General features: G+C 36.6%; 2 protein-coding genes across 8 annotated transcripts in view; both read right to left on the reverse strand.

Moving 5' to 3' along the window:
* LOC125228849 (CD151 antigen-like) overlaps window positions 1–27,350 on the reverse strand; it is a 239,643-nt gene that overhangs the window by 44,406 nt on the left and 167,887 nt on the right. The gene's annotated exons all lie outside the window — the stretch shown is intronic.
* LOC125228734 lies at window positions 5,092–5,694 on the reverse strand. The gene has a single exon (XM_048133395.1). It carries the CDS (start codon window positions 5,692–5,694, stop codon window positions 5,092–5,094), a length of 603 nt encoding a protein of 200 aa, XP_047989352.1.

Below are 27,350 nucleotides of genomic sequence, written 5' to 3' on the forward strand. Positions count from 1 at the left end.
AACCTAAACTTCAATTCATATTCATACTCATACTCACTAACTTTCTTAGTCCCGTAATACTTTTGTCCCTTGTGCAGGTTGACAGATCGAAAATGTTAATCGAAAATTAATCTTACTGAATGTAATTAAAATTATTTATGTGGTGTGATTTGGGAAGCCTTTTGCTTGGTAAAGGGTTACATTTACCCTGTAACTATATCAAATTAGTTACTATTTTGTTTGGTTCAGACTACTTTGTTGCGGTAAACGTAATGCTAAGTACTAGCTGATTTATCAAAAATCATTTGCATGTCAATGTCATGTCAATCATTCACGACGCGATGTGTCACTTAATTATTTATTGCAATCGGTGCGTGCAATAATTACGTAAACAATTATGTCCGATCCGCAAGTTTCTGCAATTTTATACTGGATAGAACCTTACAAAGATCTAAAATACGATCATGAGAAATGTTTTTTTTTTTTTTAAATCTTTATTTAATTTGAAAGGGGTTTTATCACGCAGTGATTATGTCACCCCCGTTTAAATCTACCTTATGCTAAATTATAACTATATTTTTAAATAAAGTTTGCACAGTGCCCTGGCGTCATCGGACAGCGGCGACGCCAAAACGCTGTTACAACTACCTACATTCCTTGAAATTAGACTAGTCAACCCGCGTCGCTCGGTCTCGTTGCGGACACATTCCATTAGCACATGTTGAACATCTTCTATACAATCACATTCTGGACAATTTGGTGAATTAGTCAAACCCATTAGGTATTTGAATTTGTTCGTTGGAATGTGTCCGGAACGAAGCCTGAGGAGTGAGATCACATCTCTTCTATTAAGACGACCCTTCTCGAACCACGGGGATCGTGGAGGCTGACATTGTATTGTTTTATACCAAATACCTTTTGTGAGAGATATTTCATCAAAATATTCTTTCCAAATTTGTGTACACCTAATTTTGACTTCGTGTAATATTTCACTATGGATCGGTAAGCAGTTATACGGTATACCATCAGTAATCGCTAGCTTCGCCGCCCGGTCAGCTTCCTCGTTCCCCGTAATACCGACGTGAGAGGGTATCCATTGGATGGCTACGTCTCTGTTTAGTGCTCGAAATTTACAGATTGATTCAAGGATAGTGAAGGCTATCGGATGCCCTCGACCAGTCGAGGGTAACCGAGCCAAATGTGACAGGGCACTTTTGGCATCTGATAAAATTACGAATTTGTCGTGGCTTATAGTTTCTAAATATGATAAGGCTTCTGCTATAGCGACAAGTTCACAGTGCATTATTGATATATCAGTGTTTATATGAAACCTAACATTTACATTGGCCTGAGAGTCATAGAAAGCCGCCCCGCATCCCTTCTTCTCCTTGGATCCATCAGTAAAAATAGTATAATGTGAGTCATACCTACTTGACAAGAATTTACCACATAAATCATATATATTTGTCCTACTTAATTGTTTTTTTGCAGACTCTAAACCGTCAACAAACACATTGATATTAGCCGACAAATCATATTTGCTAATCCAATCAGTTAACAAGTACATATGTAATTTATTGTGAGATTGAATTGGATATTTACAATATTGAAGACTGATTTCAATCAGCAACGGTATTTTTTTCCTTCTCCAGTACATATTTTGGCAAGACCGACTTAATTCTTCTATAACCTGCAAAGTGACATTATTTTCGAATGATTTAGCTCTTAGATAAAATTTGGCAGCCAGATATTTCCTACGAAGTGTAAGTGGCACCAGGCATAGTTCACTTTCCATGACATGGATTGGAGTACTGCGTATAAAGCCCCCAATTACCCGCATAGCCTGATTTTGTACTCTGTTCAGCTTACATAGGTGACTTTTAATGCTTACATCGTAAAGAAAACATCCGTAGTCAAATCTACTGCGTATAATTGATATATATAAACGCCTGAGGTGTGTAGGGTGAATACCCCATTTTGACCCCGCTAAGACCTTAAAGATATTAAGAAATTTTTGAGTTTTATCACGTGTTTCATTTATATGTCTGCCCCACTTTAAGCTCCGGTCTAACCACATACCTAAATATTTCACGCTGTCTACTTGTTGTACCCTGTTATTATCTATGTGTAAGTTAACTGTATATTTATCTATATTTCTAGGATGACCTCTTGTAAACACACAAACCTTTGTTTTCCTATGCGAAATATTCAAGCCTAATTTTTTTACGGTGTTATTTAATAAGGTTAACGAATTCTGAACAATGTTAGCTGCATCAGTCACACATTTGTCGCTAGCATAGAGTACAAAGTCATCCGCGTATTGTGACACAAATCCCTTTCTTATTTCTTTACAGACGTTTATCGTAGCTATATTAAAAAGCAACGAGGACAATGGGTCCCCCTGTGCCAAACCAGTTCCCGTAACTCGAGTTAACGGATCTTGGCCTGTCATCTCAATAGTCAATTTACGTGAGTGAAGAAATTCCCATAAATATTTACAGATCAGACTGCCTACTCCTAAGTTATCCAGAGTATTTAGAAGGATAGTTAAGTTAACATTATTATAGGCACTGTCTATGTCGATAAAACAACCAACTGTGACAAATCCGTTAGTATATGCGTCTTGTATTCTTGAAACTAACCTAGTTAAATTGTCCATGCAAGAACGGGATCTCCTGAAGCCCACTGTTTCTTCTGAAAAATAGCCACCTTTCTCCATGTACCATTCTAATCTACGAGTGATGATTGTGTGGAATATTTTGCAAGGACAAGATAACAAAGAGATTGGTCTGTAGCTCACATCTGATCTGTTACCAGTGCCTAACTTAGGTATAGGGATTATTCTAACGTTTCGCCACTGACTTGGCACGAAACTTCTCAAAATGAAGATGTTAAATATATTGACCATAACTTGTTTTGCTGATTGTGGAAGGAATTTAATCATAGAGTAAGATATGTCGTCTATGCCTGGTGCTGTATCTGACTGCTTAATAGCATTTTTAAGTTCCTGTACAGAAATCAAAGAAGATAAATGCGAGTTATTACTAATACAGGTAGGTTGTGGAGGAGACGTATAATCTGGCGCTAAACTACACAGCAGCTCTTCAGCTTTTGTGGGGGTGATAGTAGTTCTAGGTACTTTATATCCTTTTAACCATCTCATCTTGTTCCACATTTCGGACGAAGACGTAGCACTATCAATACTGTCACAAAAGTTTTGCCATGACTTAGCTCTTTCCTTGCGAATCACTGTTTGTGCCTCACCGATTTTATTTTGCAGAAAAGTTAAATTATCAGGTGTAGGGTTTCGCCTAAAAATTGCTAGTGCTCGACGTCTTTCAGCCACAGCCTTGGATATGTCCTGGCTCCAATACGGCCTTGGAGTAAAGTTTTGCTGCCGAACCGGGTCTTCACATATTTTAATTAATGGAATCGATTCCTTTGCAGCGTTATCCATTATGCTAATGAAACTATCGTAAGCTACTTGTGGATCCTCTGATAGTGTAAAGTTTTTAAGCTCGTTCTCCACAGCAGCAGTATACTTGCCCCAGTCAGCCTTTTTGAAGTTCCGTTTCTTTGTACAATTAACAGAGTTACCGATTTCAATTTTAACTTTGATCATAAAGTGATCGCTCCCCAGGTTTTCGTTTAAGACCATCCAATTAAATTTCAATGCAATATCTGCCGAGGCTAAAGTGAGGTCAGGGGAAGATTTCTGTATCAAACCGTTAACTAATTTCATTCTCGTGTGAGCACCGTTATTCAATGTAATGTAGTTGTTTTCTAAGCTAGAATCAAAAATTTGGTTACCTCTTGGATTTAACTTTGTCGACCAATTGGGATGATGACCATTCATATCTCCTGCTATTAGTGTCCTTTGGTTAACTAATCCAAATACCTCATCCCAGTCTCTTTGAGATGTATTGACTGATGGTGGGCAGTATAAAGATAATATGTGTTCTATATGACGGCAATTAAGAAGCTTTATATGTATCACCTCAATACGTGGGTTAGAAAGTTGAACGTTGCATTTCTGCACTCTAACTGACTTATGACATAGAACCGCTACACCCCCATATCCGTCACCTCGATCCGACCTAAAGGTATTGTATCCGGTTATATGAAATTGACTCTCCGGTTCCAGCCAGGTCTCGCATACTAAAGCTAGATGTATCTTTTCTTGGTATAACAATGTTTCTAATTCTAGTCTCTTAGGCCGAATGCTCTGGGCGTTCCATTGTAACACGTTTAAGATTATGCGTGAGTTGTTGCTATCCATAATTGTTTTATATAGTCAAAGCATGGCCAGTCTGTCATATATTGCAGTATCAGTGCTTTAGCTCCATCTAAGATTATACTTATACAACTCTTAATCTTGTCACTCCATGTATGACCTTCCTCTTCAAATAGTTCCTTCTTAAGCTTACGAAACAGCAATTGCCATGAGATCTTCTCTTTGTACTGCGACCTTTCATCTTGGCTTAAATGTTTTTCATGCTTATCCTCATCATCGCTTGTAGCCGGTATGTTATCACACAACATTTCTTCTCTTTCTTTGGCGTGTTTTTTAGTTTTCTTTTTCTTTGTCGCTTTCTTATTTGTAGTAGATTGTTTACCTCTTGCCACATTAATGGAATCAAGATTTTCAGTGGCTCGCTCTTCTTGAGGGTCCTGCGTGTCCATGACTTGTGTATTTGTTGCAGGTGTATCTAGTAGTGACACTTGAGAACTTCCCTTGATCGGGGTAGGTGATGGAGGGACATACATCGTAATGGCTCTCTTGTACGAACAGTTGAACTCAGTCATAAGCTCTCTCAGCCTACGTTCCTTAAGATATACCGGGCACACTTTCGCCATTGCCATATGACGACCCGAGCAGTTGTTGCAACAAAAGTTTGTCGTTGTACAGTTGGGATGACTTTCCGAACACTTAGGACAGATCACCTTACTAGAAGGACACACTTTGATTGTGTGACCAAATCGCCAACAACGGGAGCACTGAGTTACCGGATACTTGTAAGGAGTGACCTTGGTTCTTACATCGTAGATTTTTACATATTGTGGCAGCGAAGCCCCCTTGAAGGTGACTCTTACTGCTTCACTGGGTTCCCACTACCCATTGCTGGTATTTCGACGATTCAAGCGCTTGACCGCCAAGATCACAGTTTCACTAATGAGATCTTGCATTATTTCACTCTCAGACAGCGACAAATCGACATCAAAAATGACACCGTACGACTGATTCATATCAAGTGTTCTCTGACATTTAAAACCGTTCTCGTTAAACTTTTTGGACTGTATCAATGAGTCAGCGCTAATCTCATCATTAAAATGTATTAATACTTTGTAGGCATTAATAAACTTGATCCGAGTAATACATTGTATTTTTTCCGCCTTGAGCATCTTAGCTAAACCAAATTGTTTAGGTAATTTTTCGGTACAAGTCAAACTCACTTCAATTTTATCTTCTGGTATTGTGGTTCCGTCATTTCTAGGGCCTGTTTTGACAAATCTTTTAGCCTTTCTCCCTACCCTGTTCCAAATTTCTTCCTCGTTCACCTCCCTCCCTCTTTTTGTTGGTCGATCCAAATCCAAGTCATACGTGTTATCCCCTCCCCTAAACACCATTAATTGCTCATCACTGCACTCCATATTTACTTCACTCTCGCCTTTCTCCTCTGTTTGATCAGCGTCCGAATTATCACTACTAGCCATTATAAAATAATAATGGCTGTAAAACCATAACGTTCGTAAACAAAAGTGCGCACGTGTGACCTTTGACCGTGACTTCCCGGAAAAATCTTATACTTTTAAACGAGCAATTCTTGTATATTTATTTATTTATTTATATATTTATTTATTTACACTGACGATCTCGGAAACCGCTCTAACGATTTCGCAGAAATTTGTTATGTGGGGGTTTTTGGGGGTGAAAAATCGGTCTAACTTATCCTTACGTCCCGGAAAACGCGAATTTTCGAGTTTTCATGCGTTTTTCTTCGCGCGCCATCTCGTGTGCAGTAGTTGTACTGTTAAGACAGAATTCTTTCGGTCGATGTAAGTACTATTTATTGCAAACACTAGATGGCGACACAGGTCAAGGCTAAAACGAATAGAAAATACACTATTTGAGTTTTTGTGGCGAAATGCGCGCCATCTCGTGTGGAGTAGTTGTGTTGTTAAGGCTGAGAATTCTTTCGCTCGATGTAGGTACTATTCATTTTTGAACTAGATGGCGACACATGTCAAGGATACGAAACAGAACCGAGCGAAGCTCGGTTGCCCAGATATTAATAGATAAATCGACGCGTCTGGTGCTACCTGGCGTCCGCGCGCAACTGCATGAGAAATGTGTTACTAGTTATTAGCATTACGTTTACCGCAACAAAGTAGTCTGAACCAAACAAAATAGTAACTAATTTGATATAGTTACAGGGTAAATGTAACCCTTTACCAAGCAAAAGGCTTCCCAAATCACACCACATAAATAATTTTAATTACATTCAGTAAGATTAATTTTCGATTAACATTTTCGATCTGTCAACCTGCACAAGGGACAAAAGTATTACGGGACTAAGAAAATTAGTGAGTATGAGTATGAATATGAATTAAAGTTTAGTTTTAATATCGACTCCATAGTTTTCTTTCATCTTACCATGCGAAAAATAATCCGAGGCCTGCTGATGTTACAACTTGAGACCTCCCAACGCTCAATATCTACTTAAATAGACAAGTTTGTCACAAAAAAAACAACTTGTTTTGCTTTCATACGAGGCATCATCGTAGCGGTGCAACTTGTGCTAAGGGTACAAAATGATATTGGCAACAAGTGCAAAAAAATATTCCTTGCATGCGAATCTTGTGATTACGATAGAAAATTTGCCTACTACTACTTGGTGTAACGAGAAGTATTCCATAAGTTAGAGTAAGTACAAGACACAAAAATATAATTTAACCTCACCGCTGCTGTCACAAGAATCACCAAACATTAGTATTTCCTGGCGAGCCGTGAGAGAAGCATGCATCTGTTAAGCCGATTAGCCTGTTCTAAATTTGGGTTTGGTGCTAAGTTGGCTGTCCGACCGCTAACAGCGCTCGCTTTAAGCACAGATTTGGCATCGCGGAACATTTTCAGAAGCGTTGCCAAAATATTTATAAAAGTGTCTAGTGGCTGACGGAGTTGAAATATTAAAAAAAAAAATATATCTTTCAGGTTTTGTTAAGGTCCTTGTCAGGTTAACATGACATCTGTTTTGTTTTAATTTGTAGGGTTTCGTAACAAAAGGGACACTTCTTGCAATTTTGTCCGTCTTAAGTAACTATTTACACTATTTATCGGTTTGAAACTTGGAATAAATTGTTATGAATAAGGTTAACCCAGATGTATTCAAAGTGGGGTTTTACTTAGGACACCTAGCTAGACTATAAAGGATAACCGTAAACGTCCTGGGTCCTACCGGACGTCACAAGCGCCTACGCTTCGCAAGCCTATCGTAGCAATCGGTCTTTTGTAGCCAGGGTGCGTAGCCGAATGGCACTAACGCTCACGAAACGCTAACGAAACGAAACGCTAGTAGATATCTATCTCTATCGCTCGTGCGTATTGGCGCGACAGAGCCGGACAAACTGGCGCGGCGTTTCGTTTTCGTTTGGCGTCGGAGAAATGCCATTCGGCTACGCACGCAGGCCCGTAGCCGAATGGCATTTCTACGACGCGAAACGAAAACGAAACGCCGCGAAAGGTAGTCTGGCTCTGTCGCGCTAATACGCAAGAGCGATAGCGGTAGATATCTACGAGCGTTTCGTTTCATGAGCGTTTGTACATTTGGCTACACGCAGCTGTATTTATTCGTACTTAGATAGGTACAATTGCGAGGGACTATTACGGTCCGGTCACGGCTTGGGAAACCCGTCCCGACAGCTTCCGCTTCTTTGTTTAACTTTATCTTGGACTAAATTAAATTAGTTTTACGGTTACGTAAACGCTTCAAATGAAACACTCAATTATTCTGTAGCGGTGTCTGAAGACTCAATTGGTAGGGCATAATGTTGTTTTATTAAATGTATTTTTAGTAAATTAAAATTAAATATCTATCTGCGCCGACCCATCGTCTATTAAGTTTGTTTTACTCTTGAGTTTCAGTGAACTTTGAAAGTTTTACCTTCATTTCGTTTTTAATTGTATGTACTAAGGTGTACAAAATAATATTCTTAAATACTGGTGCTGCATAATAGTACATTACATCAGAGGCCGGGAAAATGAGGATTTCCGGCCAAGTGGGTATATACGGCCGAGCGAGCGTGCGAGCGAGGCCGGATAGGGATACGAGGCCGGGAATCCGTTTTCACGCCGAGGCATGTATAGTGCTTTTCTCAAACATACAATGAAATAAAAAAAATGCTCTAAAGGACAATATTTTATAAAAAAAAGTTGCTTTGCAGGCCTAGGCCTAAAAAATAATATGAAATCCCTTTACAGTCCTCTCGAGTTGTTGCGCCCAAAAAGCGATACTTCCCAGCCCATTTTAAGGAACGTAAAGACAATATTTCATTGCATGTTTGAGAAAAATAAATTTTAGATGTTATAATACACACATAATCACTTAAAATTACATATACTCCTAAGTTTAAACTTTCAGCCTGGATAAATTGATAATCAATTTTCAATTTTCTCAAGAGCCAGCCGGCGTATCATGCTTCCAATTTTATCACTTATCCACGTGGATAAAGCATCCGTCACGCTTTGGCAACTATGTCAGTGTGAGAGTGACAGTTGTCTTATCCGCGTGGATAAGTGATAAAATTGGAAGCATGATAGACCGGCTGGTGTGGTGGATAAACATTCGTTTCTGGTTCTTAATAGCTGACACTATGTCGATTTTGATCCACTATTCGGATACATTTGAACATAAACCTTATATTGAATATAATTATTGCGAGCAATATACATTTTGGTACCCCTGTTCGAGCTGCTGAAATAATATATATGTATTGTTTTCTGGAAAAAGACCCCGTACTTCTGAATTAATTTACCTACCCGAATCCACAACTCAAACTAGTATTCTGGACCTGTCTCGAAACTTTTATGACCTCTATTTTGTTGAAGATGTTGTTGGCGTGGAAAACTTAAGTCAGTAAAACTCCTTGAAATTTGCCTAGACGGGGTCTTGGAAATGCCCCGGGCCGAGCAGCTTTAATTAAAGTTGCGTTTATTTACAATCGTAGGTACAGAAAATAAACTTGATACTGGAGAAGACAAGACAGACAGTAGTAATTCAATTAAAAGTAGCATTATATGTAATGTTATCATTTATTTCAGGCAACTTTAGTTCATAGGTACACATATTCACAAATAAAGAAAATTACAACGAAAACTTAGGTATATCAAATTATGTAAAAACTATTGAAAAAGTTTGCATATGACACCATTAAATGGATTTCATGCTAAATCATGATAAAGAGCATTACGTAATTTTTATTTAGTAATTATGTTCAAGGACACGAAAGTAATATTCGAGATAAAACCGAACTTTTTAAATAGCACACAAACGTTTTTGTAATATTCGACTTTAAAATTAAAAAAAAAAAAAATCTACCGCCCCTTAAGTACATTAAACATGACAATACAAAATGGGTGGACAAAACACAATAGGTGTAGTATATTATATACATACGTAAACGCATTTTTATGGTAAATACCTATAGTTGAAGCGAAAAGCTTATGATTCTCTTTAATATCGTCACAAAGAGCGATTTTAATATAACAGCGTTTCCAAGCACGACGCACGCGTTACATTAAATTTACTTTTGCAATTTGTAAGTTTCTGGAGTCTAATAAAAATCAGGTTTGGGTGATTCTAAGTTAAGAGGTACTTTCGACGGCACTGACAAAAAAATATATTTTTTCAAGATAATAACATATTCATTCATTTTCATAATAACATATTTATTTTATAAAACTAAATGTTTTCTACCTGGGCACTCAAAATTATTACAGAAATTCATATAAATTAGTCACAATCAGTTCTAATGTAGGAAAAATGTCTCTCCCCTGGCCTGTCCCCCAACCGAATTTATTTGTCAACAAGTAATTATGACTTTGTTAAAATTCACTTATTATTTTAATAGCCTTAATTTTACAAACACAAATAACTAATGAACAGTATTTTATGAGTGGAATTTCTTATATTACTGTATTTAACAACAATTATGAACTCCAAACTTTGTCCTACGTGTTTCGTGTCTCGTCCCCTGGCTTTTTAGTTTTCGTTCAAAAGTCGGTTTAATTTGTTAATCTGTGGAGGTTCTGTCCTCTAATACACAGGGTGTTATGTGAAGTTACCGTCAAGAGGCGCGTAAGGCAACTATGCATCCGTTTTGTTGATTATTTCGGCCACGGCACTCGCTGGGTACAGAAATGTTGAGTGAATGCAGTCTTTCCTCTGGTCACTTTTATTTCACAATCATTTGTTTAAATACTAATATATATAACAATATCCACTGTAAATGTTGAATATATTGTTACATTTATTTATGAATTGCGTACGAGCAACACTTTTACAGCTATTTTTGATTTTCATCGAAAATGTATCTCCCCTGGCGTATCAAAAAAGCCAGGGGAGATACTTTTGTACTAGTTTTGATTATTTTTATTTCCGTTTTCTCTTAACCTTTGTTTAGCGTTGTGCCTATTTTTATTTTAGCTTTACGATAGAAGGTTTTCTTTCCAGAAAAACGCAACTATTAAGAAAAAAAGAGGACACATTCACATTCAACTTCATATGAAATTTTCGTGAAGCTGTTTAATAAAAAGGTTTAATACTGATATTAATAGGATAGGTTTTTGTTTACTTGTTGCCTATTGATTGTACATTAAAATTATTTTTGTTTTAATGGATAATATGGAGAAGTGAAAAATAAGACAACTCATTAAGGAATTATCACTTTTCTTGCTGTAAGAATGTTATGAAATGTAAAGTCTAAGTATAAATAATCAATAATTATAATAAAAACAATAAATAGAGTTAATTCTTAAAAAATAAAACTAAATTTTTCATACAACTGTCTCTTCCCTGGTCACAAAGTATCCTCCCCTGTGCAACAGTATCTCCCCTGGACTGAGTATTTCCCCTGGTCGCTGATAAAACACGATAAAACAAATAAATTGACTGGTCCTCTTTGTAAACACTTCAAATTGGCAGTTTTAACTAATACAAATAAACAAATAGGTAAAAAACAACAAAAAAGTTCGCGCCGTCTCTCCATACAACGTATTACCTCTTAACTTAGAATCACCCGTTTATTAAAAACATTTGAATCTGGCAGAAAGCAGATTAAATTGTTATCTTTCAAAAAATTCACAAAATTATGAAACTAATTAGGGATATTAACACTTTCGCTACCAAGAACCCGACTGTCGGGCACACCGCTCGTAGAAGCGTAGCCGATTACATGGGTTTCCCCGTATGTAGCGAAAATGTCGTAGCGCCGCGTAGAGCCCGGTTTCGAAAGTGTTAAGCAAAACTCTGCACGGAGGGCGCTGCTAGCATGCACAGTCGATGTAGATGTTCGGCATCTTGCCCCTTTGTTGCTTGTAGGTATATTCAAAAGCAATATGATAAATCTGTGGGCCTAATGAAAAAGGGTATAACTCAAATTGACTCGGTGAAAAAGGTCACAAGTCCGAGGTGGGACTTGTGCCCTTTTTCACCGAGTCAATTTGAGTTATACCCTTTTTCACAAGGCCCACAGAAATGTGGTTCGCAGTAGGTAAACAAACCATTTTGATGAATCAATGTCTTAATCAAAATTTCTCAGAAAACTGTTTAAGGCATAGTATGCAAAAGTTTCTCTATCTGGTCGGCAGAATATTGCCGTAATATTGCCTATAAATAGAAAGAAAAATAGCTTTTTTTGTTGTTGCTAATACATATTTATAGGCTCCCTTATTTCATAAATCTGTAGACTGCGTCATGGTGCGTTTAGTCCCTTTTATAGCTCACGCAGGCTGCCACTGGATCCTCTTGTTAAAGCAATTTATGGCGCCCCGGAGATCGCCATGTAGGCACCGATCACTTCAGTGTCGAACACTTGTGTACATCACGTACAGCTTGGCAAGAAAGAATGCCGCGGATTTAGATTAGTTTTTAATTTAATTTTAAGTTTTCTTATTATTCTTTTAGAGTTAGCTTGTTATTTAAGTTTTATTACCTAAATAAAGTTTTTAGTGTTGCCAAAAAAAAAAACAGTATATTAAAGAACAGTTTCAAGGCCGTTCAGGTAAGGCTTGTTAATTAACTGCCATTGGCTATACCTACCTATAAATAATAAGTAATTTAAAAAAAGAATAGAAATAAAAAATAGAATTTTCAAATCAATAAGAAAACAGGACTACCTACTTTTTAATTTCTACTATTTTTGCCAGCACATTACTCCTTTTGCTCCGTTGGTTACCTACCTTCCTAGTATATTCGTCTAAAAAACACTGTGGAATAAAAAAGGCCGTTCAAACTTTAGATACTGATTTTTGACGTCATATGAAAAACTTTTGTTATGGGACCGGTGCTGAAATCGCGAAAAAAAATTTTGCTGTTCCATAGAAATGAGCGGCATCAGGACAGTTGAAATGTATGAAACAGCCAAATTTTTTTTGCAATTTCAGCATTGGTCCTATAATAAAAGTTATTCAATATGACCTCAAAAGTCACTCTATGCAAAGTCCCCTTTCCCCTACTGCACACATTGCTGGACACACGAGTGTAATTTTCTGTTTGTGTGTATATAATTTTCTTAGGATATTTTTGTGTATTTGTTTTTTTTTTATTTGTTTCTTATTTTTTAATTTCACCATTTTGTCCTGTGTATGTGTGCTGTACTGAATAAATGTCTTTTCTTTCTTTCAAAGTTTGAACGGTCCCTTTTATTTCACCCTGTATACAATTGTATATGCCTAAAATAAATATAAAGTAACTACCGTCTAGTTAGTAGGTAAGGCACCATATTTACATTGTTTCAAACGATTTGCAACGGCAAATCACAATTGATTAGATTAACATCGTTCCTTGTTGACAAACAAACAGTTTAGTTACTAAACTGTGATTAAAGAGCCTTTATTCACTTGTTCAAATATTGACAGTGACAGCTATTTATATCTCGAGCTCAATCGAGTACTTGGCTTTTATTTTCCTCAAGTTTTGTGTAGGACAAATGTAATGTTGTCAATTCAAGTATTTAGTGTTATTTTTCTACTCCCGTGTTGTTATTCGTCATTTACAGTGTCGTGCATAGATCGTTAAAACCCTTACATAAAAGATGCCCGCCCCCGCCCGGCGCCCCGCGCACCCACGCATACGATATAGCTCTTAAAGCATTGTTAGGAAGCCTTTAAGGGATATAGCGTGTGTGCGCGGGGCGCCGGGGGCTGGCGGTGGCGGCGGCGCGCGAGCGACAGGGTGAGTGCAAGAACAGAGGGGAGGCCGACGCGTCAAAATACAGGAAATAGTGCGAATTTCACGAAAGTTATTCTAGAAAACTATTAAAAAGTAAGTGCATGGTCGTAGAAAAAGTATTGTATGCAACGGTGTTTAACTGAGTCAAAAAATACTCGTGGCGTCTTTATTAACAATTTTCGGCTTCGCCTCAAATTGTTACTCACGCCACTCGTCTTTTTTGACCTCACTTAAACGCCAGTTGCATAAAATACTATTATCATTTCGTGTGATTTATAGATCAGATAGATACCATAAACCAGAAAGACTGATAAAGAACAACATTACTAAGCATCAGTAATCAGTGTAGGTGTAGTTAGTTATACATTTTAGTTATGTGAAATAAAAAAAATCTTTTTAAAAAGTGGCCCAAATCGTGCAGATTTCAACAGTAATTTATATTGTCGACTCGACGATGTCTTGGAGACTGAAAATAAACAGTTCCGGTTTTTCAACGGGCGCAGAAAAGGCAAGCGCTTCGCTGAATAAATATTGCTTTTTAAAACTGTAAGACGGTTCACTGATAAGCCAGTGTAAGAAATTGTTTTTCATCTGTTTAAAGGTCTCATTGCGTCTACGTGTACTGAAGCATAATGTACTATTTTATTCCCAAGGGAGTAATGGATTTAGTTTTAAAAATTAATACAATCCGTACAATACTTCAGGCAAAGGATGTTTCAATCTGCCAAGGATTTTTATTGCACAACCAAAATTTGACTATTAAGCTGTAAAATATATTATACGGAATTAAAAATGCATTTTTTTATGTTTTACAATTATTTCAGTGTGTTTTTCATTTATTTCGTAAATTTAACTCAGATAAATTGTTATAATTTACAATCTGACAATATGCTCTCTACTCGCGCTTGACCGCGTGCGTACGCGAGGCACCCGCCGTTGCCTAGCAACGGAGAGTACAACAGATCAAAATATTTAAATTAATGAAAAATAAGTAAAATTTTAGTTCAATTATATGATTTATATGCTTTTTTGCACGTTAAATTTAATTTATATGCAGTATTTTCGTGTTTGTTTTTGTTCAAAAAGTGTTTGTTATCAAAAACAATGGATTAAATATGAATAATCTGATGTAGATCAAGATACACTACTGGTCGCAACGCCGCCGGTTGAAGGTTTTGCCTTATGACTGTTTCCTCTGTATTTTTTTTTCAAATGTGATGAAAAACATTGTGTGTAACTCAGGAGGTAAGGACATTAAAGACTTGTGTCTATTATTCACTCCTGCCTGCGGCAGTCGTAAATAATAACACGCGTCTTTAATGTCCCTCTTACCTCCCTTGTTGCACAATGTACTATTATTGATAAATTCTAGGTAAAACTTTAGAAACCGTCTTATATCCATAGCGAATAATTAAAATCTGAATACGCTTGGTTTTATTCAACGCAGCGAGTGTAATGGGCACCTTCGCACCGCAGGTTGCGTGGGAAGGGTTCTTTCAGCCGGTATGATAATTTTTATTCTTGGCTATTTCTTGCTTGCTAACAAGATTGAATGGGATTTAAGACTGTTTATTATCTCCGAAACGCAAGTTGTCCTTTATCCAGTTCTGCCAGTGAACCTTTTTTCTCGTCCTCCGATATCGCAACGCATCCCAGCGGAACTATTCCGGTCATTAATCTTCTTCAGATAGCCATACAAAGACATGGCTTATATTTCTTAATAAATTGTCTTCAGCATTGTTTCTATTATATTGTAATCTTTATTGTTTTGACTTAAAAATAATTCCTTCATTTGTTTAGGTTCTCAAGACCCACGCCAATTTTTCCGATTTCGAATTTGGAACTTTCTTTTATTTCTATAAGGGCCACCAACGAAAATGGAGGGTTAACCCACCATTTTATATGGAATTTGACAGTTGGCTGCCCACTTACCCTGAGTTAAGTGGTTGGTGCAAGTGGGCCTAACAGTTCTAAACTCGAATATAATTTGTACTCATACAAGTACGCTGGGACTTACAAGGATAGAGAGCTTCTATGTAGGATTGAGAGTTTTTTTTTTTGAAGGGACTGTCATCAGTACGTACGTACATTTAGCCAGCGGCCATTTTCCTGAAGCCAGGAATCACTACCGGTATAACTGAAAATCTAAATAAGTTATCAATTGGAATGCGAAAATATTTATGAACTACTGAGATACTGAAATTGAATAGGTACCAATTAATTTAATTGAAAGTATTTTGTCCCTGTGGTTAATTAATTTAGTTTTGTCCCTGTGGGTAATTATTAGGTTTAAAATATTTAAATATCTACCTAATATTTACAATAGGTGTATTATCCTCCATATACGCCCATGGTACCCAAGCATTCAGTTCAGAATAAGCTATATGTATACTTCTAATAAAAGCTGCGTAGAAACAAATGGACAAAGAGTCACAAAGACCCGCAAACCGTCGATTATTTTCCGGAAACCTCATTGTTGTGCTAATGTAATCACATTGCTTTGTCTCCGGTGACCAGATGGAGACGAATTGAGACAGCCGATTTACTTGCGCCGCTTGTAAATGAGTGCGTAGGTGACCAAATTGCCGAAGCGAAGGCAGCGCTGTCCCTTTGTACCTGCGTCGTTTTTCTTTGGAATTTAGGAATTATTTCATAAAAAAATACCATTTATATTAAATTAAATTAAATACAACACATATTCTCGAAAAACATTACACTCCATTCTACGTTTCAAGCAATCGCTATTTTTAGTCACCAGCTGCACAGTATTCTGCAAAGCGGTCTACATAAAATCCGTTTCAATTTGAAATTGGAACTGTCAAAGTGGCACCAAATTCCATTCTATTCCCTTTTGTTCAATGCTCCAGCAATGAGTACTGTCGGGAACGAGTGAGCCCGTTAGTGCCCGCCTCGTTTGTCAACGAATGCGACTTGCTCTTAAAATATTACGTATTGTTCTTAGAATGATATTTATGTAGCACTGTGTGCGACAGTGAGAAATGACAAACGCGTCACGGCTCAGGCCCCAATCTGTTTTGTACTGCTCTGTCTGGTCCCACCCCTAAAACACACAGTGACTGAGCAAATATATCCGAATAATCGGTATTTCGCATGCACAGGCTGTGCCGTTGTTGTAGTATATTTTGTAAAATCTCTAAAATTAAAAAAGCGATTGGAATTTACCTTCTCGCCGCTACGTCGAATGAAGTAATAAAGTGTCATCATGTTATTATAGAGGTATGTCCTGTGTGTCAAAAATTGCACGTAGGAAACCTGTTCTAATCTTCAGTCGTACCGTACCGTACGGGACACGCAAATGTGCTGCTGACTTTATTATCAGGTAGCGACGAAAAGGCTGATTATAAAAAATAATAATATATATAAAATAAATTAAAGGGGTTATTGAGAAAATAACCCTTAAAATAAATAACAACCTACGTCTGCTGTATCCATATCCATACTAATATTATAAATGGGAAAGTGTGTGTGTCTGTTTGTTTGTCCGTCTTTCACGGCAAAACGGAGCGACGAATTGACGTGATTTTTTAGGTGGAGATAGTTGAAGGGATGGAAAGTGACATAGGCTACTTTTTGTCTCTTTCTAATGCGAGCGAAGCCGCGGGCAAAGGCTAGTATTTTATACAGGAACATTATTTATCACTTTTCGTGTGTCTGACGCGAGCGTTCAGGATTTCATGCATCACGCTACCGAACCCGGCCTAGGGTTCCAGCTGAGATAATAAAGGAACGCTATAACTTACCTACTTTGCAAATTCCCACAGGAACGGATGAGGCGCTCCTAAGGCTTTGTTCCAAAGCAACCTTATTTATGTCTAGTTTCGTATAGATGTACGGACTTAATATCTACATGTATCCTTTTGTTCCTCGGTTTAATATTTCAATATCGTAATTCCTTTTACATTTTATGGCTGCTTTTACTCTTTAGTGTATTAAGTGTGTGTTTTGTATGATATTACATAGCAACAATAAAGAATAGGTATTTTGAGGTTAACAATTATTAACGATATATATATATATATACCTTAAATATTTCGACTAATACATAGTTTACATAAATATTTATTTAATTGGGACTTACTAAAATTTTAAAATTACATATGTGACATAGTACCGGTCTGGCCTAGCGCGTAGTGATACTGCCTGCTTAGCCGCGGTCCTGGGTTCGAATCCCGGTAAGGGCATATATTTGTGTGATGAGCACAGATATTTGTTCCGGAGTCGTAGATGTGTTTCATGTATGTATTTGTATATTATATATATCGTTGTATGAGTACACGCAGCACAAGCCTTCTTGAGGTTACTGTACCGTGGGACTCAGTCAATCTGTGTAAGAATGTCCTATAATATTCATTTATTTATAACAATTACATAATCTTTCTGTGACGTTTACGCTACCGAGTAACGTATTCTAAAATGTCAAAACTCACGGTAGACGCTTAGCTAGACGCAAATAAATATTTTTTTTGTAAGTATGTAAACCCATGAGCTGATTTGTACCAGTTACAAATATATGTAAGTAGGTCCCAATGTATTATTTAAGTTTCTCCTAATAGGGTAGTAAAACATCCGACCGCAATAGATTTATTTGGGTATTTAATTCGGCGCGAGGTCTCATTTGGCTCTTTTCCAACCGTCATTCGCAAAGCTGGTCACTGCAGGCAGGCCAGTATAAGTCCGACCACAGATTGTACACAGTCGCAACGAACAGGGGGAACGAAATATAGATACGCGAAAAACTCGTTGAAATAAAACGTTTGGCGAACGAACATTCCGGAAAACCACCGCCGAGCTTTTCCATCGGACCGCGCTGAAAATAGTAATAATTCTTGCCCTCTGACTTTTCGAGCGAAAATGCCGTTTCTATTATGAAGTGTTTGTTACAAACAACCTCATATAAGGAAAATGATGTTATTCATACAATTGATAATAATAGGGAAATGCATAAGTTAGACAAGCAGGTCTATTCGAACTTAAACTGACACTAGAATGATATTTGAATCATGTTACTAAGGTCCTTGTAATTCCTCTTGCAAATTATGCAGTAGTTTCAAATGATTCAATGTTACTTTTGTATTTTACACGAACCTTGTTTTCCTTTCCTTATTTTCCTTGTTAGAAATTGAATACTTTTACGAAGTCTCAAGTATCTCATGAAACAATATCATTCTGTAAATTCTGCTTCTGAAAAAATAATATAATTTTCCAGGAAATTTCAACAAACTAGTTTACAAATCATGCTTTTCACTGTGTCTTATACTTATTATAAAGACTACTTAAACTTGTGGCCGCCACCCACTGCTGCCCACGATAGCCCGTTCAAGTCCCATCCTACATTTTAATTTCCCCACACCCGAGGATTCGGTAGGTGTGGGTCCTATAATACAATGGTGCTCAGTGGAAGCTGGCTTAATCGAAAAATTCTTCAGGCGAGCTCCGAATTCTTGCATGATTGGCGACGTACGCTGGATGCTCGCGGCTCTCGCACTGAATACTTCGATGTACATGAATGATTTGAAATACCGGAGTTGACACTTTTACGCATTTGGGGTAACGGTGCGGGAGATGTGACAGACGCATTACTTCGAACATGTATTTGTGAGAAGGTAGTACATTTGTACCTACTAAGATACTAATTACCAGGTAATTACGCGATAAATTGGCAAAAAAGTCGTCAAGTTTTTACTTGAAGACCTTTTTTTGCCAATTTCTAAAATACACATAATTATATAGTATATATTGATAATTAGCAACACGTTCATTTCAATTCTTGCTAAATAAAATTGTGGATGTTTTATAACTGTGGGTGCCGGGAACCAACAGCGATTTACACTACGTTTCAAATTACATCGACCTATAATACTTACATACCTACTTTTGGGCAAGCACGAATTGGCATTTGGTTGTAGCACGTTCCCTTCGTTTGCTCGCGCCTTTGTTGTCACTGACGTCGATGTGAACTTCTTCGACACCTGACATGCAATAATTGAAATGAGCATAGCGAGGAATCCTAAAATAAAATCGTGATCGTAGTGAGTGAGAGATTCAAGTGTTAACGCCCAAGGTGGAAATTTCAGATCATATCACTTATGAGGAAATTGCTATGTTCTGAAATATTATTGATCCAATAAAACTTTAAAAGAAAAATATAGGGTCCTTGAACAGAGTAGCGCATAGTGCACACTTTTCTTCCCTATTACCAGAAAAGAAAAGTGTCACTTTATCCCTTACATAGGGGAAGAAAAGTTCTCGTTTTTTGGTGATCTGGGAAATAAATTTTCTTTATTTAGTATCTTACATATCATTTTCCTTATTAAATTGTCGTTTGTCAAAATGTTAATTTGTCATCTTGCCATCAAGCTATCATGCAGGAATGTTGCATTTTGTAATAATGTTGTAGTTTGGTGTGAGTTCGAGTACATCACATCAAATATCTATTAGCACTGGGTTCCCGAAAGCTGTTATTACGGCATTATTATTCCCTAAAATTATTTGATCCGTGAGTGTGTTGCTCGAATATACAGTTTATTAATATCCACCTGTAAACTGCGAGCTACATATGATACATAATAACAAAGGGGTCACTATCAAATTTACCTTATCGCTAAAAGACTATATAGCTGATACGTCTGGATTGTGTTATGTCTTTGTGGCTACGTAGACATGAATGCTAAATGTGTCTTTAGCAAAACGTCTGGATCTTAAAACGTAACAATTTAAAATGATCTAACTGCAAAACATCTTCATCTTCGAATGTCTGTATTACAAAACCACAGAGAACCTCCTATAGAGTAGAAATCTTGTATATTTTGTTCGCGATACGAGTCACCAGTGTTTGGGGTGCGAGGAGCGGGCGGGGAATGTGTTAAGCGCGCTGTGATTGGCCGTTTCAAGGACGGCGGGCAGTCGCGCCAGATGAAAAGGGACAGAAGTATGACTGTCCCTCTACTGACGCGTAAGTAGCCAATGTAAGTTGACCTATGCCGGCTCTGAATAAATTATAAATATGACTTATTTGTGGAATGTAATGCCGTCTGTTTTTAAATTTGAGCTTCTTGTTACCTTTCCACACCATTTCACACTACAGGTGGACGTCTTTAAGGCATCAAAATACCCTTTTCCAATTTTTTAGTGCGAAAAACACGCGCTGCTTTCGGGTCTGTTACTTGGTCGATACTGATCGGGCACGGCGAGCGCCCGCGCTTATATCAGTGCAAATACTAGGAAGGCTGGCGACCGCGAGTCGTCTTGTAATGGATGTCTATAGGGGTTGGTCTGTGTACAAAACAGACATGAACGCTAAACGGTCAAGGAGCAAAAAATCTGGATTGTTTAATGTTTTTATTGCTAAATAGAATAAACGCCAAACGACCCGTTAGCAAAACGTCTGGTTTTAAAATGCTTAAGTGTCTTGAGAATTCAAACCTTCTCGCACTGTTAATAAGAACTGTTCTGTTACATATTTATAAACCATGGCGATGACACATTATATTTCCGGACGTTTTGCTACTGAATAGTTCTGTGTTGACGTCAATTAACTAACTACACTTTTGGCTTTTTAGATATGGTAATCATACGGACTATGTATATTTCCAGACGTTTGGCTACTCATTCATTCTAAGTCTTAGCCATCCAGTTAAATTTACTTTTTGCTGATTGAGTATTCTACTTTCATGTCATCCCAGCTGAATTGACTTTATACTGACTGTATATTTAAATTTTCTGACATCTAGCCGAAATAGTCGTTTAGCGATAAGGTAAACTTGATAGTGACCCTAACAAAGGACTATAATTTTAGTAAAATAAACTCATACAAGTACAGTATATATATCACTAAAAGCCACGCATCTATGTTGCTGAAACCCAGAGCGCAGAAGTGCATAAAACAAAATTTATGTCTACCTATTCGATTTACCTTGAAAAGGTCCTACGAACTGGAATATTGTTGAAGGTGAAACTTTGTAGATTGACCGACTTATATTTCTCCTGGACTTAATACTTCATATAGACAGTGACTGCTTAAGTGCAACTGGTAGGCAAGCATGGTCGCGCGATAATAGTTATTTTCCCCTCACTAGCTCGGAAACATGTGTTTTGTCCTTTAATACCAGCGGGTAAAAACGCATTTTATCCACTAGTGGGTAAAGTAATTTGACTTTGAATAAAGTCAAATTAACTGCTTTAAAATTGATAAAAGTAGGTGAATCTAGTAATAAAGATGATTTACCACCTGGGGAACTACTGGAAGCAGTGATAAACGCATTTTTTTGCGTTGTAGTTTCCTCGCTATAGTGAGGGGAAAAGTTTTGTGTTACACTCGGGTGCAAATGTATTTTACTTCTCGAGTGTTAAAAAACTCGCAAGTTCAGGATTCTATTCTCGAACCACTCGCTTCGCTCGTGGTTCAACTATAGAATCCTTTCACTTGCTCGTTTTTCAATTACACACTCGGCGTTAAAATACAACTTTGCCCCCTTGTATAACAAATAACTATTGTTATACAAGGGGGCAAAGTTGTATTTTAACGCCGAGTGTGGAATTGAAAAACGAGCAAGTGAAAGGATTCTATAGTTGAACCACGAGCGAAGCGAGTGGTTCGAGAATAGAATCCTGAACTTGCGAGTTTTTTAACACACGAGAAGTAAAATACATTTGCCCCCGAGTGTAACACAAAACTTTTCCCCTCACTATAGCGAGGAAACTACAACGCAAAAAATGCGTTTATCACTGCTTCCACTATTTCCACAGGTGATAAATCATCTTTATTACTAGATTCACTTACTTTTATCAATTTTAAAGCAGTTAATTTGACTGTATTCAAGGTCAAATTACTTTACCCACTAGTGGATAAAATGCGTTTTTACCCGCTGGTATTAAAGGACAAAACACGTGTTTCCGAGCTAGTGAGGGGAAAATGATAAAACATCTTTTATATAGCTGAAACTAGTTTCAAATTCAAATCGCAGTGCAAATAAAGTCCGGCTACTTTTATATAACTGTAACTACTAAATTTCGCGAATTTATTTTATACCAATTTAATATACACCCTGCTTTTATTGAACTCCGTTAACTTTAAGGGAAGGTTCTTTAGATCAAATACAATTAATTTATCTAAGAAACTAGCGTCTTAACTCTTACGGTTATCGAGTTATTAAAATTAATTTATTATGTATGAAAATGATGAACAATTTTTTTTTGCGAATTTAACTAAAAGTAATATACAGAGTGGTTCCTGATAATGAACCTAGCTACGTGTCGAATTTAACGGAAAACAAAAAAACACGTACGGTGTATATAAATCAAAATCGGTGCTGGTATGTTACTTCATTAATATTATAGTTGTTGTAGGTGGAATTTGCGATGCGTCTAATTTAAAGTAAGTGTACACTAATCATATTTCTTTTACCAAAATTCAGGAAGTTTCATTTGAGTGACAACAGAAGTCCAGCGTCAAGGTATCTAAAAGGTACCTCATATCAAGCTGAGTGACCTTTTCAGTGACTTTTTAACGCAGTTCTGTGACAAGTTACATTTTATTTTACAAGTTAAATTTATTCTATTGTTTGTTCTTATTTTTAGCCGGTCTTCATAATTCAATTCAATTCAACAATTTTATTTCAGGTAAATGACCCATAGTAAAAGAATACTACATTACACTAAAAGCACAGAATTTAAACATTAAAAGATCATCAATAAAAATTAAAAAATATTAAAAATTAAAAAAATACCTATACTAATTTTCAAAACAGTTATACATGAATAGTAAAATTATCATATTTAAAAAAGTGAGCTGTAATAAACAGAGGGTGTATTGGCGTAAATACAGTGAGGTGCACGTTTGCAGCAGCGCTCAGTACTTACTTATTGCATTGCGACAGTTGCATTGCGACAGTTGCATTGCGACAGTTGCATTGCGACTGTAGGCCAATTCAAATCAAACACTGACACATAAAAAATAAAAAAAAATTTAGTTGTCGTTTGTCTGCCTCACACCAATATAGTTACGGTCAAGCACGAGTGAAATATACGATATTCGAATGATATCCTCCAAATGTCATAATGTGATGCTTGAATTGACCTGTGAATCGCAGGAACCATCTGTGGCCTAATCGGTTAGTTCGATCCGGGCGGATTAAACGAAGCTAGTTTATCTACTCATTTCAATACGTTTGTTGTTTCATTAACGCTAGTTAGCGAGCTTTGAGCTTATTTATCTGTGAACCTATTTTAACGCACACTGAACGAACAACATAATTAAATGGGATTATTTTAGGTAGGGTAAAGTCGAGTAAAAAATTGATATTGGCAATCATAAGACAATCGAAATTGTATTAAAAAACACAAGATAACATGTCATATTTTTCATCAGCAAATAATTATCTAACGATATTACAGTGATATTACATGTTCCTGTTTAATGTATTCCTGACCTGACTTATAATTAATTACCTGATTATCTGTTTACGGTTCGCGATCTGTATAACATCATTCAACAATGTGGCGTTCCATGCTATAAGGATCATTATGCTTCATCTGCAAAATGGGTGAATTTATGTTGGTTAATTCATATAAAAACTTTCTTATTGAAATTGAAGCAAAAGGACCCTTTTTCAGTCGGAAAACCACATGTAAATATTTCAGCTCCTAATATTCGGGCGTCTAACCCGTTACTTTATAATGAAATGTTTAAGGCCAGCTATGACGTTCATAAATACAAGCCACATGGCCGTCCTTCTCGGCCCTTTACGCGTAAACCAAACATTCCTTCGAGTTGATATGAGTTCAAAGGGAAATATCTAAACAATATTTAAAGGATCAAATTCCCTTGTAGGTAACGATATTAAAGTCGATAGTTGAAATTTGATTTTATCTACTTATAAGAACCTATTTTAATAGAATAGTCTTGTTCGAGTCTACTCCATGAAAAAGTAGGTATTTTTTATGTAAATGAAAGACCTTTTTGGATTAGGATTTTCGTACACACCTCTGTTGCTATTATTGTTACATGCGTATAAAAGCTAACCCACTAAAACATTTTCATGTCAAATGTTTCCAAGACAATATCAATAAAGCTGGCTTGTGAAGAAGTTATCAAGTTGCCTAAGTTCACCAACTATAACCATTAGTTAATTGAAATATGTGGATATAACCTCAATAGTCGGCAACTTACATAGCTAAAATCGTATGAATTCGCGTGCCTTCTAAATCTAGGGCTGATTTAATATTACTTACTTTTTTATTTTACAAGATTTGTTTGATTTTTAATGTATTCGAAAAAAAAAATTGTTTAAGCCAACCTGTCACTCATAAATTACAACGGATCGGTTATAAATGCAATAACTTTGCATTCATAACCCTAATGTACCTACTAAAATATTAAATAAGTAAAGAACCACCGAGCAGAATGAGATCAATCAAGCTGCCAATGAAATACACTAGGGCATTTCTTAGGAGGCGCGTTTTTACGTGTCCGGGACAAAAAACGTCAGAACGGACTGTTCTAAAAATCTGAATTAATTCAGGCATAATCTTTAGCCTTTGTTCTACTTGGTACACTATAAAATTATTTATTTATTATTTGTGTAATATAAGTAATAAAATATTAAACGCGAAAAATGACCTTCGGTGGGCGTGTCCCGCACCCAGAATTTGCAAAACAAAAAATCATAACTCAAGATGGAGTTATTGATCGCAGTTGATTAGATATTCACGTATAAGGTGTTAGTTAACCTATAATATTTTCTATATAAAAATAATATGTTAGCTAAACTCATCGAGTAAAGACAAATTTACGATGTGTCCCGGGCTAGTGACTGATTTCGGTGTAATTTGTTAAACATGACAGTACTCTTACATATTAGTAGATCAGGGACACAGTGGCACAAATATAGTATGTTTTAGCTATGTTTTAACCATTCAGTGTAGAGGAGATGCAGTAGCGTTTCATAAAGGGGACTTTTTAAAGGTTTCTCAGTCATTCGGTGGGTTTGGTCCCATGTTTTTTAAGATTCGGTGGGTCAATTTACTCTCACAGTTTTAGTGCATTTGTCGTTATGTAAGGTACTAATAAATCCTTGAAAGGATGTTATTTCGTCATTATGATATCTCCTCTGTATCATGCATGCTATTTCAGTTATCTCCAAAAAAGCTATAAAATTTGATATCAGTGGTGTTGATTTCCGTGGTTTCGGTGGATTTTTTGACCACCGATATCAAAAAAAGTGACCACCGACTTCGGTTGCCGCGTTGTAAATTGGGTTTTGTTTATTATTTTCTAACATTTCATACTTAAATAGTAGGATATACTTTGTATAAACATAAAACTATGTTTGTAAGCAAATTAAGCCATAGTATGGGTACAAAATTCACTACTCAATAATGACTAGTATATTACCATGTTAAATTTAGTAAAATTGCGCGATTATGAGCCTTTTTACATGACCTTTCATCAAATTAAAATGAAAAATACCAATAAATTGAATAATAAATGATATATAAAGTTGAAATGTGGAATAATGTGTGAAAAATTGAATTCGGTGGTGCAAATTGATTACAGTGCCCATACATAATTTCGGTGGTTTTAAAATGTCAGATTTCTTACAAACTATAAGGTTCTAATGGAGGCCTCCACCACCAATATTTTTTATATTTAGGCTAGATTTTAGTAAATAGATTGACATATCAAAAAAGTAGTAAATAAAAATCAGCACCGAAATCAGGCACCGAACGTCATCTCTGAGAATCGCCCACTACTAATATGTACTTTTATATCGAAAAAAGACAGCGAAAACATCGTCTTCGTTTACACTGAGCCACAAAGCGTTTAGTTTAGGAAACTGAACATTTTGTTGGTTGACATAACAGTTTTCGTTGTTTACAATAGAGAAAAAGCAGACGTTCTGCCGCCACCGCCACTGTGACGCCTTTGTATCCCGCTTTTTGATCACTCGAATATTGTGCGGACAAGCAAACAAACACAACGAACGAGGGACAGTAACGATTTGACAAATAACCGTTACATTTGTTTGCAGCTACTTTCTTTTGTAATGTTACATCTTCAGTATTTGAACGTAACAATAGCCTGTAGAGAAAAAGGCATTTGGAAACATTACTTATGATAAAATTGTACAAGTTATGAAAGGCACATATAGAGAGATGTAATTAAAAGGTAAAAAAGGTATCCAGTAGCTTTCTAGCACTAACGGTCACGGAGGACAGCCGGGGGATTTCCGATATCGGATGTAGGAAGGATGTCAAAGGTGATGATGACCTAAAGGTCACACTATATGTAGTACCTCTCGGTCTAAAGACGCAGAAATTATCTCAATAAATGTCAGCGGTTACAACGGCTAACTTTCCATGACTCGCGTTAACCGGGTAAAAAATTAATTAAGTAGGTACAGTCGCCATCAGAAATATCGGAGCGGTCAAGGTGCTCACAAATATCTGAATACACCTCTATTGTCAAGGCGATAAGGCGTGTTCAGATATTTTTGCACGCCCTGGCCGCTTAGATATATCTGATGGTGACTGTACAGTATATTAAAATATGCCCAAATGTATCAAATATAGATTAATGTAACTTTTAAAACACCTAATAAAAAGAACTATTGCTACTGCGAAGCTGCTATGTGTGAAGTTTAATTATCGGCATCAATAACCAACGCATAGCCTACTAGTTAATAGCTTAACTTCAATAACAAAATAATTAATAATTATGAAAGGCTACAAAGTCTTATTTATAACTCCCGGTCATCAAATTTTGTCGAATGAATGACAACTCGTTATGAAATACAATTTAACAATAAACGGTTGTGGAGCTAAGTGAGCTAACACAATCGAGAGGCAATAAATAACAAGCGAACTTCTTAATGAAGCCAAAGGCGTTTTTGATGAAATTCAACT

Source organism: Leguminivora glycinivorella, chromosome 8 (genome assembly GCF_023078275.1).
Source record: "Leguminivora glycinivorella isolate SPB_JAAS2020 chromosome 8, LegGlyc_1.1, whole genome shotgun sequence".
Lineage (NCBI taxonomy): Eukaryota > Metazoa > Arthropoda > Insecta > Lepidoptera > Tortricidae > Leguminivora > Leguminivora glycinivorella.

Bases quoted from the DNA above. Each gene is read 5' to 3' on its own strand.
- LOC125228734 (XM_048133395.1), bottom strand. From the start codon at position 5,694: ATGGCTAGTAGTGATAATTCGGACGCTGATCAAACAGAGGAGAAAGGC.